The 17,239-nt window shown below is 42.4% G+C and overlaps 1 protein-coding gene across 2 annotated transcripts in view; it reads left to right on the plus strand.

The window, feature by feature from the left end:
- Window positions 1-1,207: 1,207 nt before the first annotated feature.
- Window positions 1,208-17,239, plus strand: part of glra4a (glycine receptor, alpha 4a) — a 41,497-nt gene continuing 25,465 nt past the window's right edge. The window contains exon 1 of one of the 2 annotated variants that reach the window (XM_034598208.1): window positions 1,208-1,581. In XM_034598208.1, coding sequence (XP_034454099.1) covers window positions 1,514-1,581 — 68 coding nt within the window. In that variant the 5' untranslated portion in view covers window positions 1,208-1,513. The remainder of the gene's footprint in view (window positions 1,582-17,239) is intronic. The other variant, XM_034598209.1, reaches the window with a different exon arrangement.

Consider the following 17,239-nt stretch of genomic DNA (forward strand, 5'->3'; position numbering starts at 1 on the left):
CGTCACTGCACATCTCGGAGACACCCAGCAGGTATGTGATCGACATGGAGATTTATTCTCTGATGGGAAAGACGGAGCCTTTTCCTACAATGTAGAATGATGGATGGGCTTGTTTGAAATGTCTGACTGTCTTTGAGAAGGCTGGAAAAAAGGCTTTTTCATTTCTCAGATAAACCCCCTGAATAATCAACCTTAAAGTGACTCAATTTACAATAAAGACTATATACTAATAGATTATTTTGGGATACAAAGTATGTTTTAAGTGTTTCCACCAAGTGGCAACACCATGGCGTCACCCATTGGTTTGTGCCCAGAGCCCGTCTGAGAGCTCGAGGTCCCTGCAGGCCCACCTACACCTGCAGGCTGCTCCCATTGGACGATACTAGTCACATGGTATCAATGCCCCGATGCATAAACATGGGACCATAATTTACAAAATGTACATCATGCTATATTGAAGAAGAATTTAAACTAGTGTGAAAGAAACTCTGTATGAAAATGTTTACGGTTATTATAATAAAATGAGAAGTAGAGTCATAAAAAACGAGGTATTTTTTGCACATATTGGAGTCGCCCTCTGCTGGTCATTCGAGAGAATAAAGGTTCAGACACTTCCGTATTGGCTTCACTAGTCTATATCCATTCTTATACACAGTCTATTGTTTCTAACTAGTACATTTCATTAACGTTGGCTTTTTAAAAGTATTTCTATGTTTATTAGCAACAACATAATATATTTGTTTGCCTTACTAGCTACAGGGCTTCAGCTCCTAATGCCTAAAATACATTTTTTTGTTATTGTACAATGTTATACGAGCAAAGACCTGAGAATTTTTATTTGCTGCAAATGATAGTTATATGTTTCCCCCAAAAATGGGCGGGGACATGACATAAGGGCAAAGTACCCACATGGCTGCTCTCATTGAGGACTAGATAGTTCACTCTAACTGTAGTGAGTATAGTGAGTAAATCCATTATGGGATTTCTTATCAGTGTTTCTGGTCATCAAGCAGCTTGTGTTCAACAGTGTAATTCAGCTCATCATCTGCAGCCACTACAGGACAATTAAGGCTAATTAACACACGAGGAAACAAAAACAAAAGCTGCTGTTCCTTTAAATCTTCACCCCCTTTATAATTTGTTTTTTGGAACGAGGGATCGCGCGAGGCAAAAGAAGCAGGAGAAACCTCACTTTAAAAAAAAAGCAACATCAACGCAATGTCATGCAACCCGACCCTCCTGAGCAACGCAACCCAGTGAGTGAGTGCGCAGCGGAGTCCAGCTGCCTGCAGCAGGGAGCCCGCTGTGTGGATGTCTGCGCGCAGCCCTCTGGACTTGGTGGGAGGGGGAGAAGTTTCCCTAAAGACGAGCCTGGATCACTGAGAGAGAGACGATGCCTTCCTCCTCCAACACACACTCGCGAGTCGCTCAGTGGATTTGCTGATTGCCGAAAATTATTTTTCTGCAAGTTTATTCAACGGGACTGAGGAGAGGTTTTTCTTTGAGCCAGAGGATGCTCCCACAGGTCGTTCGGATTCTGTATGTCTTGTCTTTCTGGTTTTTCCAAGGAGGCTTTATCAGGTGAGGAGGCGCGCCTGCCTTTCATATCGCCTTGTTTCTTGGTGCGAGATGTTTTCTCTCTTCTCGTGCAACTGCTTTGCATGAACTTTTCATCCACAACTGGCTGTTCACACCACATCGGGCATTTTGTAGACTTTTATTTCTCTTTTAACTTATTACGCATTGTTTGGAAACGTCCTTATGTTGGCTCGAAGGAAACAATTGAGGTTTCAGCCAAATAATTAACAAACATATTGGATAACATATTTTTTAATGAGGAAAAACGACACATATCCGTTTATAAAGCGGTGCATGCGGAACGAGGTGCGCACGGTTTCACACAAGATAACCCAGTTCATTTTTACGCACAGATTTACGCACAGAACTCTGATCTCTGGACACCAACTCTGCAAATCACGATTTCTACATCATGGTTGCAGTTTGTTAACTGGTGTCAAATGCAAATGAGTAACATGCCTACTTGCAAAAATAATCATTGCAAGAAACGTGTCCTGGTTGCGAACTACCTGTGGAACTCCTTGATTTCCAGGTTTGCTTTGGTGGCTTTTGGTGAGTTTAAATGGTAAATCGAAGACTCCAGTGAATGATGGGATATAAATGTGATGATTAACTGTTTTCCAACAAGCTTAATGGGGAAACAACCCATTCACTGCTCACTGACACTAGTACCTGAAAGATTGCATGGACGCTGAACCTTGGGGTTTATTTTTCCAGTCATAGCAAGAAATGAAGGGTGCTGATTCAATTGGAGTAGATTTGGCTCCAGTCAGTGTGTATTCAGTGGGTCTCAGGGACAAACGAAACAAAAGCACCTCCCTCTGCTCCTCCTGTCTTTCTCTTATGGTTTGTACCACACACACACACACACCTCATGTCACTCTCCCCTCCCTCATGCCCACACTGAGACCATCTACAACCCAGCTCCCCTTTCTCCTATGTCCTCCCTAATCCCACATACCCTTGCTGCTGTCCTCTCTCCTCCACTGGTGGCAAAAACTTTTATTTGCAGTGAATACTTTCCTTATTTCATGCCCTGCCAACCTCAGGTGTGAGCGGGAGAGAATTAGGATCTGCATAATCCTGGAGTGGAACAGAGCCGTGACTCTGTGAACCCAGGGGCAAATGGGAGCAGCTCTTAGCCTGGAGAGCAAGTCGACTGACTGCACCACCTCTGAGGAAATTATATGCCCTCCTACCAGCCTCCTTTCCTGCCATGTACGGGGGGGTGGAATGAGAGAGGGAGGAGGGTACGGCAAAGACGAAGGGATCGAGGAGGGCAGGTGTAAAAGACAGGCAGAATCTGATAGGGGTGTGTGGTGAGGAGAAGGGGGGGGTGGAGGGGTGGGGGATGGAAATGGGAATGGAGCAAACTGGGACAAAGAGAAATGCGAGGGTGATTCATTTAGCTGGAGGTGGCGGGGAGATTAGTAAAGTGGAGGACTGGGCTGGGAGATGGAGAGAAATGGTTCAGATAGGAATAAGGAGATGAGTTTGAGGAGGAGGGAGGGGGGGGGGCAGTGGAAAGTGTGGAAAAAAGATTGTCATGTGAAGTAGTCGACAAACTGGATCGGTGAGATAGGTTTCACACTGGATGATTGTCACGAGGAACAGGAAGGAGGGCTGTAATAAATAAGAAAGTTCATATCATAGTCTGCGAGGGTGTGAAGAGAGCTTTGTGGAGTGTGTGTGTGTGTGTGTGTGTGTGTGTGTGTGTGTGTGTGTGTGTGTGTGTGTGTGTGTGTGTGTGTGTGTGTCATGTCTTGTACTGTTGCAACGCTGCAGGTCTGTTAGACTTGAATGTCGCCTTGAAAGGAAGCCCTGAATCTGTCTGTTTGCCTGAACCTATTCTCCCACTTGTTTCTCAGCAGGGTTTTTTTTTAAAGTGTTCTTTCATGATGGAAAAATACAAAACTAAATTGTCAATTAATGTTTGATAGCTAAACACTGACAGTCAGTTGAGGGCAACAACATAGTGGTTCTCACTTTTATACTAAGCTATAAAAAGCAGCTGTGGTGGAAATTGTACACTTTGTCAATGTGTTGGAATGACATGGAGCAATGATCCGTGCACTGCAAAACTTCACGTCACAGTTTGTGTCCATGCTCCTGCAGATCCCCTGCACCCACCACCAAATTAATCTGCTTCAATTCAGTGTCTTATCAGGTAAAAACCGAATCCATTCACCACAGAGCCAGTTGGCGAGCGGAGCCAATAATCCTGTGGACTGTTGCCAACAGACCTTAAGACCCAAGTAACACCTGCACTTTATTCTAAAAAAAGGTCCAGTAATGTTTGTTGTGTGAAAGGTCTGGTTAGTGTGACACATGAGCATTTCCAGCAAAGAATTTTTTGGAGTTTACTTGGATGATTTATATCGAATATATATCAAATTCGATTTATTTACGTTTGAGGAATCGGGGGCCAGTTACTTCAATTTTTGGGGATTTAGCTACAACACTGTTTACCTCTGAAACTCCAAAAGTGTTTTGTGGACTCACACACTTCACCCACCTCTCTGTTGGCATAGTGGTGAGTGGATAATGAGTGAGGTTTCATTTTTGGGTGAACTATCACTTTAAGGACATTATTCTCACAAGCAGAGCTTCAAAACCTAAGAAACTCACGTAGAGTTTTGACCTCTAAAAGTTGCTGGATGTTATTAATATAACATAGACCTAAAACTCAAGAAATTGCTGAAACCAACAGTAAATTCACAGTGGACACACAAATTGTATAAATATGGTCATCTCAGAATCAGAAGTATTTATTGCCAAGTAGGTTTACACCTACCTGGAATTTGCCTTGGTATATCTGCTGTGTAAATTTAACACATTAACAGTCCACCTCAAAAATCAATTCAAGATTTATGTTTCTGGCTCAATTTTGTTGATTGGGAACAAGTCTCTTGTATCCCCATGGATAACTGGCCCAGTTAAGACCGTGTCTAAGATACTGAGATATTTCTATTTTTGCTTTAATAAGAGAATGTTCACATATTTAAACATTCAAGGTTAAAGGTTTCATTTCTAAATCAATTAGTAAAGCAGATATTTGAAAAGCTGTGCTTGAGGCTGAGAATTTATAAATTTCTATTTCAAATCTCTTGTTTGCAAGTTTCAGATTTAAACTTGATGTGTGGGAACATGTTTTTTTTTTTTTTGAAATGAAAGTAGGTAAAACATAATGAGCCTTACAAAGTGATCCATTCATACCCCACATCAGCTGCTTTATACCAGTGGTATATCATAACTTGAATTTAGCTCCCAGTTTGAGCCTTTTCCAGTGACTGCACAGTTTTTTTTAAATTGCAAGTCAGCGAGTGTGAAGGGCGAGAGGGGAAGACAGTTTGGGAGTGGGTCTGGTCAGTGTGAAGAGCAATGGGTGATAACATTTCGTACCAAATGAGGTCTCTAAGGACGGCTGTCCTTGAGCACAGTGAACTCTTTTTTATTTTTCTCATTTAAGCCCTGGTGGCCAAAAGGTTGCAACTTTAACGGGAAACATAAAGCAGCAGAACTTTCTTCCTCAGATGAAGACAGATGTGCAAAGGATGGCGGCAGTTTAAACCTACGTTGTACTAAAGATAAACAACTGCCTAGAATTACTTTTCCAAAGTTTCTAAAGGGTTTAAAACAGCTAAATAAGATCAGTCAAATCAGTGGAGTCTATATGATCTGATGTGAATGTGGCATTGAAGTTCATCCATGTATTTTCCCACTATTGAGCAATTGCTAACAGTCTTGACAATGAGCTCTGATTGAATAGAGAGACGAAAAATGTAGCATCATCCTATAACTTGTTAGCTGCGTTGCACCGTCCACTTTCCTTTGGCTCCACAGAGTATAACGTGATGAAGAATGGTTTGCAGGCGGTTACAAGAGTCAATGGTGCAATTATCTTTAGAGTAAACTGTGTGAACTCATTGACCCTCTAGCATCCGAGAGCTTGTTAGCTGACAGCTCGGAAAGTGTTTCACCTCTTTAACAAGTGCTTATTGAATGTGATGACGTATGGTCCAGAAGAAGCTCTGAGAGAAGTCACTACATCGCAGAACCACGTCATTCAAGCTTTAGGAAGAAAGCGGAAGCGGCTCGCAGGATCGCCTGTTGTCTAATGGCTGAACGACGAGAACGTTGGTTTTATGAAATTATACGGCAGTGGAATTGACAAAGTGAACTGGGCGATTCATTTCCATTCAACAGAAAGACTATGACTGCACTTTATTTCAAAAATTTTTGCAAATACAATATTTTAATTGACAACCGCCAAGCCATGCCCGTCTACAAACCAATCAATGTCAAGTGTTGGTAGATTCAGTCTACGTAGGTGATGACAGCGGGATCTACTTATACAAAGGTTTGCTCCCTAAATTATAATCTGAATCCAAAATGTTCACAATGTAACAAACACATGATCCTTAGTTCAGACATTCAAATGCCCTTAAAGTTGCAGATCAAGTACTTGGAGCTTGGATTGAAATGTAGCATCACAAACTTAAATCTGAAGTGACTCAAGCTTTCTTTAAGAGAAAGGTTGAGAATGTTAAAAATGACTTGTAGTGAGAAACGCCTGTTAAACAGCAGGGATCAGCGTTGACTGCAGTAATTCTCTGAACAAAGTAAACACGAATCCAAACGTCATTGGACGAGGACACAATCTTTCTGAGGCAGTTTTTAATGAAATTCTGATGGCGGTCCCAGCTGGTGTAGAAGTATCAGCAACAGTAAAGTAATATCTGGAGGCTAGTAAACAGTGGAGGGAAGAGGACCACAATTATCCTGTGTCTTCACTTTAAACGTTTAGCAACCCACAAGGAGCTGGAGATGTGTTTCGCCCAGAATAATGTGCACAGAAAAACTTGGGAGAGAAAATGCCAGTTCCACCTGGGAATCGATTTTCATTCAGGACGAACCTAGTGGAGAAATACATATGTTTAAATTGAAATGAAATAGAAAGTAAGTTAAATAAAGATGAGGCTGGAGCGCACATGCAGGGTTTCTCTTGTTAATCTTTTCCAAAAGGTAAACTGTGCACGCCGCCAGCGGTGAAGAAAAAAAACAATTTAACCTTGAGTTCGAGTGTCACAGACACTTCGGGGGTTCTCTCATCCTCTCTGAAAACACAGGAAATCCCTACACGTTTGGCTGAAGCACAGACTGGAGCAGCGAGGAGCGCTGACGAAAAAAGGAAGCGTGAAAGGAGGACAGATGGGATGTTTACGTGAGTTAATGACTAAAAAATGAGAGCCAGGCAGGAGGCAGGAGTCGAACAGACGGTTGGCTCTCCGCAGCCAGCGCCACCGCGAACAGTAGCGGTGTACTTAACAATGAAATATGAAGTCAAGGGATGCAGAGGAAAATCTTCAGAAGATAAACAAAAGAGTTTAGGCTTCTGCGCTGATACGCTCTAAGCTCCCGTGAGGACATGTTGAGGATTTAATTGTAGCTTGTTTCGATAAGAACTTCAAAACAAGTCATTATTTATTCTGCTGGTTCACAGAGGAATGTCAGGATTAGGTTTTTCTACAACTAGTTTCATCTTGTGTCTTGGCAGCCGGAGAAAAAGTCACAGCAACTTTTAATAAAAAAAGGGGAGTTGGCGAGCTCCACTTGGTCACACGGTCTAATCTAAAATCCCCGACAAGAGAGCGGAGTCTGACACAGACGGGCCCATTGCGTCGGTTGACATTAAATCTGTGTTTGGATATGTGGTGGAGGTGACAGCTTACTGATGGTCTCCAGCAGTCAGCCAGCACCTCCAGTGTTAGGCTGACACCCGCAGCTGAGAGATGTGACTGATGGTTCTCAGCCCATTTCAATCAAACCACATGTGACCTTTCCCCGGTTCTCCCGGTATGAAATGTGCATTACAATCTCCTCTGCCACATCTTAGCACTGTAATTTTCACTGAGACCCTGACACCCCGGGATAAAGATGGTGATTTGGTCCCGAGGGAATATGTCTCCTGAAACATGCCTGGGATTTTTTTATTATATTTTCTGTTAGCGAGAATCTCATGAGGTTAAAAAAACGCTATAATCAATGTCATCTTACAAATAGTTTCAACTCGGTTAGAAAAATGTGTCTCTCCCTGTCTTTTCCTTTTCCCTCATTAAACCACGTGTGGATGAAATGCCTTTGCTGCCACCCGAGCTGCCGGATGACAAATACATCATGAAGTGTAGCTGATGCACGTCAGCTCAGAGTAAAAGTTTATCTCTTCAGATATGTGGCCAGCTATTGCTAAGCTGGAAGAGCCTTAAAATGCATCAGTGTCCGATGGTCATGGAGGGAACCACCAAAACCTTTCGGCTGTGCGTTCACAGAGGACCAAATCAGATCGGATCTATTTTTATGCTTCCTGGCTTCAGACGCTAAAAAGTGATGGCAGGGGTGAAAGAAACCATTGAGTTAAATGAATGCCTCGTGGCCACAAACCTGCAAAATGGAAGTGCATTTAAAACAATATTAACCACAGGGTGAACGTGCAAACTCCACATACAGTAGAAAGACCCTGGCCGACCCTGGGATTCAAACCAAGAGCATTCTTGCTGTGAAGCAATGGTACCAACAAACTTTACCGTCAGACTTTCAGTTTGAATATAAAAAGACATTTCACCACATTCTATTGTCAAATTTTTATTCAATGTAATTTCTCTGACCAAAAAATAAGATACCAGACATGTATCTGAGGTGGAGGCAGTGTGGAACTATGGTGTTCAGGTGGGTTTTAAAACCACAGCTCTTCCTGCAAATACTAAACACGATTCAAAGGAGTTTCATTCTGTGCATCAAAACAGCGCAGCACACAATGTGAGTCAGTGACAGAGTGTGCGACACAGTGGTAGGGTAATGCAATCAAGTGGATCCCTTCACTCTTCTTCTCTGGTCCTGCCAGATTAAAATGGCCACTTATTGACTGGAGCAGCACTTTGGCTCAGAGGTCCACCACTGTAGGTCATTACGCTCTCTGCAATTAGGAGCATGAAGTGGGCGCCCATTATAAAACCCTCCATCATGTCGCTATGTCCGACCGAACAGTCCACAGTGATTACACTTCACTCTCAGGGAGAAGGTGAAGTTCCATCCACAAACAAAAAGGTAAAAAATAACACCTCATAATAAATGCTCGATGGAAAAGAGGCTGAGTTGTGGAGTCAAACTGAAGATCTGGTTTGTAATGGAATCAAAATCGTATTAACCGAAGCATTTAGGGTGACCATGCTGCGATCAATCTGTAATTACACAGGCCTATAACTTATCAGCCAAACCGCGCCGGCTAAAGCCAACAGTGGTGGAGCCTATTACACACAGTAACTCAAAGTGAAATGTACACCTCAGCCCATTAGATTTAATCTGCCAGTTTGATTGTAGCTATGTGAGCTACAGTTCAGTATGTGAGGGGATGCAGGGGGAGATATTGAAAGTTAGATTCAGGAAATAGAGATAATGGGGAATTGAAATGAACATATTACATGCTTGAGCTAAAAAAAAAACGAGATTGTGTCAAATTGAACTAAATCTGATGAATCATTTAGAACAGATTTAACAATTTAACACTGTATAACACCCTGTTTTCAGTCTGACTCAGTTCAAATTGATTATTTTTTATTATCATTAGTCATTTGCAGAGGATTTAGAGACTGTTTTTCCGAGAATACATTTAATTTTGGGGATTTCAGGCCTTGCACTCATTGATGAGTATTTCCTGTCTGTATAGTAACAGTTCACTGACTAAAGAAACCTCTGTGCTGTTCCTCTTAGGGATGGAACAATTTTACAATACACGTTACTCCAGCTGAAGTCACACGTAACCAGCGAAGCGAAATTTGGCGAGGGTGGTAAAGGGGGTCGGGGGGGTCGTTGAGGTGGGATTACATCTGTGTTCGTTGGATAACACGGTGGCAGTAATAGGGTTTGTCGGGATTCAAAGCAGGAACCTTTGTAATTCCTCTACACACTGAATGAACTACACTACCTGATGTTAGAGTTCCTGTAACGTCCTGATCCGAGCTGGTTTTACAGTAACGTCCGTCCTCAGAGATCTGATCACGTGTGGAACGACGCTAAGTTCAGCTGTTCACACCTGGCATTCAAACTTGTCTCATGTGACCACTGGAGATCAGATATCACTGCCCCTGCTCTATATGCACAAACACATGTGAGTAAATTCTGTTCCCAGTTTACAGATGTATCTGTCAATGTGAGCGAGAGAGAGAGAGAGAGAGAGAGAGAGAGAGAGAGAGAAATCAATGTGCTGTGTGCAGCTCTGCTCAGGAATACGATTTCATCCATTTGAAAGAAATTTGAATTCTCTCCCAGTTTTGATATTGTGGCCACAAACAAACGTAGGATCACTAAGAAGAGTAAAAACGTTTGATTTATGGTGAAACAGTGGCGGGTCAGTGGACGGCAGCAGTAGGTGGTCCTTCATATGTGGCCCAGGACGAATTCCGGTTCACAGAGCAGAGAGAACGTGGCCACATGCGTCCCAGACGACCTCAAGATGTATTTAGCGTCAACCGCTTAGATTCAGATCACTCAGGACGAATGTTGATACCAGGTCTGAACAGCGTCTAATTCACTCACCATTTGGAAATAATAATAAAAAAAACATTGACACAAAGGTTGCTTTGTTCATGAGTTAGAGCAGCTGTGCATTTAAAGGTTTACTTTGTTAATATGTAGTTTTCCATGTTCTAACAGCAGGGGATCTTAGAGGGGCTTCAGGTTTCTAAAATAAGCTTTGTTCTGTTGGCCGAACACTGTAGGTCTCCATCCTCTGACATTTTGTGATGTAAGTGTTCTGTTTGCCATTAGTGGGCTGCAGGTCTCTTCGACACAGTCTTAAGCTTATTCAAGGGTAAAACACTCCAGATCATGTACTTCCACAAATCCCTTTCACCCTGACCTCTCTGCATCACTGGCAGACACTTTTCTCCTCACATTAGTGAGATGAGTAGTTGTCCTTGACAAGTGAGGTGCAGTATTCAACTCTAATGATATCATAGTGTGCTAAAAAAAAACAAGAGCTGTCAATGACAATAGCCGAGCCAAGTTTTTCTTAAGAGTATAACACAACAGCTTAAGCTCTGAAATGTGTTGCTGCTGAGCCACGGGATATTTTGGATTGTGTTGGTGCACAGTGTCATAGAGAGGCTGGTTTTGAAAGGATGCAACTTTGACTGTCTCTCTTTCAAGGATTTGTTTTCCCCAAATAATTGCAGCTAGCAAACCAGGAGAACTCCTGGTGAGTAAACTTTATTTAGATGTCAAAGTTTGGACATTCAAGCTCCTCACACTTATTATTTCACTGATCTGTCTCTGAAGCAGGAGGAAATCACTGCTTCGTGGATTCCTAGAACAGAGGAAGAGATACTGTGAGTGAGTCTCATTTTGGGACATTTAAATTGATATCATTAAACTTACTAGGCCCTGAGCTTCATTCACAGACCACACAATGCTGACAGGAAGTTTGTAGCTTAGTGTATGTGAGAAAAGCGAGAAAAGGTCTTGTTGCCATTCTTTTCTTTTTCAAATGTGCTCAATGCTGTAATTTCCTTTGGGGTCTGTAATGAATAGGAAAATAAATGTGGCCAAAGTGGGAATCTGTGTGTACTTCTACTAATTACAGGGAAGAAAGATGTGATACTATCCCTTGAACTATAACCAGTATGGCCTGTTGAGCAGAGGTGTATATTTGTATAGTTTCTGAAAGTACTCTATAGTAGTACAATAGTAGTAAATTCATCACAAAGGATGCAAGTCTATTAGAGTCTGAGCCTTTAATTAACTCTTGCCCATTTTCTTGATTCAATCAATGTCCCGGCCGACATTTGTCTTCCCCTGAAAGGACAGATCGATGTGAAGTTGTGTGTCTAGGCTGATAATCATCATATTTACTACAATTATATCTATAAAAAGTAAGATATGATGATTAATATTCATATTTTAGGCCCAAACCAGACTAACATCAGGATGCAGAGGTTCAAATCAGGCTCAGCTCAAACTGATCAGGTCCTATCCTGGTCCTGGTCGGGTTGAAGATCTCAGGAGCATTAAAGTGATTGGAAAACAGGCTTTTTCGTGGCACCACTTTTTAACTTGCCCTCGCACCTGCCCCTGTTGAGAGACATCAAGCTTAATGTCTGTTACTGCCATGAACAAAATAAATGATACTTAACACGACATGCTGTTAACCATTAAAAGAGGCTTCAGTTGTTACGAGGCTGTAAAATGTACTCTTAGTCTTTGCTTGGTCAAACGGTTGAAATGGTCATTTCAAGGTAAGATTGCTAATAACTAAGTCGTAATCACTTCAAACTGGAAGTCACATTGACATTGGGGGAAGATTTGGTGACACTGCGATGAAAAAGAAGAAGTGTGACATTGTGTTATGGCTCTTTGGAGGACACACAACTTGGATGTCTGGGCTGATGTTGAAAAGACGTCATTTTAATGTGATTTCGTACTTGAAGACACTCACCATTAGTTACGCACGGCCATACTTTGTTCATGGTTATCTCAGGCCACACGTTAGGTCTGGGGCTTTCTAAACATCCATAACAGGGCAGGGGACATCTCTTTTATCGTGTTGAACAGACACAATCTGAGTCTGGAAATGTATTCACCTTGGTGCCTGACCACTGAGGCTCCATCCATTTGTCTGCGTGTTCCCACAAGACGCCCACATTGTTTCCTGGAATAATGTGTCAAATGCGGTGGCTCTCCTCTTCGGATGAGAAATGTTCGCTTTTCAATAAGTGGGTGCTACGCTCGACAGACGTGTCATGGACTCTCTGTTGATGGCTCTGGGTTACTTGCTGATCCTGACACATTTTAGAAATGTTCTTTAATCTTTGTGACACATGTCTGCAGTGTTGTGCGTATGACACCAACCAAAAACAATTTCAATACCAGCGAATCCAGGAAGGATTTGCTGCTCTGTATACAATGGAGTAATTAAATCCACCTGAAAGAAAGACTGAGAGAAAGCACATCAGTGTATGTCAAACAGGATTAGTTTGCAGACTGTCTGAACTTGTTTTTCCTTAACAGGCTGAAGGATTACCATAACCATATGCCTTTGTTCTTTGGAAAAACTGCAAGACATGCTATGCATGTCCAGCAGCCCGAGAGGCTCTTGTGAATAAGACATCACCCTGGAAAAAGTGCACAAAGCAAATGGAGCAGTGCCTGAGTTGTCTCTTGGACTTGAGCCTCTGAGGAAATCTCACAGAGCCAGTGTCTTTCTCGCCTTTGGGTTTCTTTAATCAGAGACAGAAAACATAAGGACGCTTAACCGTCAGCTCTGTGTTATGGTGCATGAACTACACTGACTGACAGCGTGTAATGTGGAGTGTTTGACTGGTGCCATACACGAGGACAGATGAAAACAAAGTTTATCACATTGTCTTTCTAAGTGCATCTGTTTGGTTTTCGTTGCTGTTTCTTCCTGTTTAGCTCCTGTTTTATTCCCTGATGTTTCGTCTTCTTGGTTTGGTTCATTGATTCCGTGTTTAAGTTTTGCCTGTTCCTAACCTTAAAAAAAAGGAGCAAAAGCAGCTATGTCTCCCTTTGTAGAGTCGAAGCAACGTCACATAGACGCCTGTACTTCCACACCAACTCTTTAAGGTCTCTCCATAAAATGTTCTGATGTTGTGTCTTATGGTCGTCTCACCCAAACTGTTGGCAATTTACGATCCACGATTTCCTGTGTTACTGCTCTGTTTCGTCCGTAAGGTTTCAGAAGACGTGCACAACATAAAGACAGTGTACGGACAGAAGGAAAAGAACTTGAGTACTGCTGTTGCACATCTTATCCTCAATACATACAGTGGTAACACTACATACTTGGGATGACTAATAGAACCAATTGAGTGTCAGTAAAATGTGAACAAAATGTGTTAACTGGCTTTTACTCTGATATTTATTTGTGATTTGTTGAATATGTGTTAGTCAGAAAGTTGTAAATTTAGATAAAAATGTATTATTTGTCCAAATGTTTTTCTCCTCCTAGAGCTGACAGTTATCCATTATTCATTTTACTTCTGAGGCAAGACAATCACAAAAGCAGCAGGAGATTTTCACAGTGGTAAACAGTAAACAGAGCTTGTCCATGTCCATCCGTATAGAATTTTCCAGTACACATCTGTTAGTGGACAAGAATGTCCCAGAACAATAATCTTAAATGTCATCGAACAGTGCAGTCAAAGGGGTCATCAACAAACTCACACAATGAAATTATCCATTAGCAGCATAAGTGAAACGAGAAAGTGATATTTCACAAAGCATTGTTGTTAGGTTGCCTCCTTTATGGGTGCGATGCAGAAAATCCCTGGTAGACTAAGCTCCGTGGTGGCTCTGTCGTGATGCTGTTGTTTCCAGCCAGAGGTTTGATCAAGCGAAACAGGCCAGGGGCTATGCCTACAACTTCCTTTCTCCTAGCTGTCATGTCCAAAATATGGGTCATGTAGAGTGCAGTGGCTGTCTTTGTGTGTGTGTGTGTGTGTGTCTTTGAGGGAATCGTGTGTCTGTATGTCAATCTGCTTTACCTCATCCTCCTGGACTGAATCCTCACTTCACTGTGCAGACTGACAGAAAAACCTTCGGTTGAAGACACAGGTAAACCGTAACTGGGGCCAGGCTCACATCGACTCACCCGTCGGCCCTTGGATTTCTCATGTCTCTCTTACAATGCAGTAACTGCTGTGGTGCCACAGCCCCTGAGGCGGATGAGAAAGCCACCAGACCCTTACTTCCTCTATAAGGAGCAACAGTTAGCGGTTGACAACCATGTAGCCGGGGGGGGGGGGGGAGTCAGAACTGCCGAGGACTCAGCAATGGCTAATTCCTTATATACCATATATAGCTGTGTAAACGGCATCATGTAAGCAGCTTAAAGCAGTTAGCAAACACAAGAAAAAGATTATGGCAACTGGAAATGAGCATACGCTATCAGAGGATAGGATTTAAACGGAGACTGATGGTCGCTGACAGCTCGATCCATATTCATATACGTGGACGTAGCAAATGGAAGACATTAATCAGCTCAGCTAAGCAGTCTTCTAATTACATGTTTCGCTGTGCTCTGTTAAGACTGTAGTCTACTTCTGTAGGAATCCAGCTGTAGAGATTTTCCCAGCAGCCTTAAAGATCACAGAAGGAAGGGTGGGATGTGCAGGGATGCAGAGCCCAACATGTGGAGGCAAACACACAGCCCTCTTTTTAGAAGATGATGAAGATGCACATACGCTTCATTATGTCATGCAATTACGGTTCCAGTTTGGTTGCAAGGAAAAAAAAAAAAAATCCAATCTTGCTTCCCTATCCACAGCATTTCATTACCCTGCTTTGATCATTATTTTATACCCCCTGCATGTGAACACAAATATTCAGTTTACAGCAAGGTTCATAATGATGGCAGAAATTGGCATACAGGCATAAATCAGCTTTGATTGCTCAGGAAAAAATAAAAACACAAGAAGTGTTGAATGCGCAGATGTTAAAAAGATGCGTAAACATGCATAATAAAGGCCGGGTTGTATTTGCATGAATCTAGATGTGCTGTACAAAGTGGACAATTATTTTACTGCCTTACAGAAACGACAAAACCAAATAAAAACACATCTGGTGAGGATAAAGCTGCAGTCCGTCTCAAGCCCTGGAGCAGACACGTCAAAGCAATCTTTTGCAGTCAGAACAGTCCTTGCTGACTCTGTTTCCCAGAGACTGACAGGAGGCAATCCACACTGATATCAGATCTAAGACGTGGAAAGGGTGGCCAGAATGCAGAGAGGGAAGGAGAGATATCTGGAGGATGGGTGGGTCTGAGGCTGCCTCATGGTAGATTCATCTCACTTGGGGGGAGGTGAGTTCCTCAGGTTTATCACTTAGATTACCATTTAAACCGGCACTGTTGGAAGCCCTGTTTGTTCGTGTGATTTAGTTTTAGGGAGCGCCAACAGGAGGTAAATGCTGAACACTTCATATACGATTAAATACATATTCTTCCTACAAAGTCTAATGCTAGTGGCCAGTTGGAAAGGGGGCTTTAGATTAAACGACATTGTTTGAGTCACCATTGATTCAAATGTCAATTATGACTGTAGGTTTAAATCAAGAATGTACATTTGAGTGTAATGTATTAACAGCTGCGCATTTAACAGGGTAAAAATGACTCAAGGAAGAGTCACTCTCCCAAGTATTCAGGCAAGTTGTTCGCGAATATAAAGTCTTGTTAGCACATATGGATTCCCTGTGCTACTTCTTAGCTGTGTCCAAATTCAGGCGCCACATCCTTTGGAGGACTAAGGCCCTGTCCCAGTTCCTCTCCCTTGGCCCTGCCTCTAGATATGTAGTGCCCTTAGCTGGGAGTGTCCCCCTCCAAACGGAGCCACAAGGGGGAGGGCTAAATCCTCCCCTAGGAATTGGGACACCACTCGCTACGTTATCAGCAGCCAACCAACGTTATTACAGTGACAGAAAATAACCGTTATCAACCATAGTGACACACCTGACAACTGCATGACAGACGGGACATGTGGATCTATTGATCAATACGGTCAGTCAGCGTGTTTTCATCATTTCTTTCAATGTAACTTTAAACTTGTCCATAGGAACTTCTGCCCTGCAGTGAAAATGTTACGTTACTTGCTTCTCAGTAAAACTGCCTACATGCTTGTTTTGATGACGTGAAATAGCGAATTTGCTGAAACACTACATTTTCATTTGCCACTGGATTAAAATAGGATATTTTGGTGCATTTAAACATTGCAAGTTATTTTGCAAGATTTCATACTTACATTTAAGAGCATTTTACTCATGTTGATTCACGTTGTACGTTCGTAAAGCATTTAGGACTTTCCGTCTAGCTCTTCGTTTTTAGGGGGGTCCTGAATACACTACTGTTGAAGGGGTGTTTGAAGGGCGAGATGGCCACTACCCTTACGTCACATAGAGAAATAGGACAACACTAAGCCTTCACAGCCATGTGCAAAATGAAGGGGTGGGCCGAGTGGTGTGGCTTAAGGGGCAGAGGCCGAGATGAAATGAAACGTTGTGCAATGTGATATAAAATAAGCAAACACTATAACCGTAGAACTTTCATGGATTTTGGACATTTCTGCATATGCCCATTGGGAATTGAAATCAAGTTCCTGATATTTCTGAGATAAACTAAAAGCAGAGTAGTTGCCAGACACCATGCGTGGGCTGAGCAATTAATTCTGTTGTGGCATTTTGATAAGCGGATGTAGAAATTACGAGTTGGAAAGTGTAGTGTTGTTTTCTTCAGTCTTAATCACACAATGTTCAGAAACCCAGCTGATTAGAGAATTAATCACAAAGTAAATGATACAATATTTTTACACAAATATTCATTTTTAAATCACTAGACTAGAATGTACTGCGAGTGCTAAAGATGACTTAAGGCTGCATGGGAAAGGCCCGGGGTGGGAGTTGGAGCTCAGTGTAGTAGAAACAGGCCATCATGAGCAAATCTGTCATCGAGCCACAGTTCATTTTGCCCTCACCATTACTGTGGCACAAGCCTGGAAGGATGATATCTGCCGGGTCCTCCAGAGATGTCAAGCCTTACTCCCACAAGATTAAAGATTGCATTACAAATTAGTATGCATGGGCGACGGCGCAGAGTTGT

This window comes from Hippoglossus hippoglossus, chromosome 10 (genome assembly GCF_009819705.1).
Source record: "Hippoglossus hippoglossus isolate fHipHip1 chromosome 10, fHipHip1.pri, whole genome shotgun sequence".
In the NCBI taxonomy this organism is placed as follows: Eukaryota; Metazoa; Chordata; class Actinopteri; order Pleuronectiformes; family Pleuronectidae; genus Hippoglossus; species Hippoglossus hippoglossus.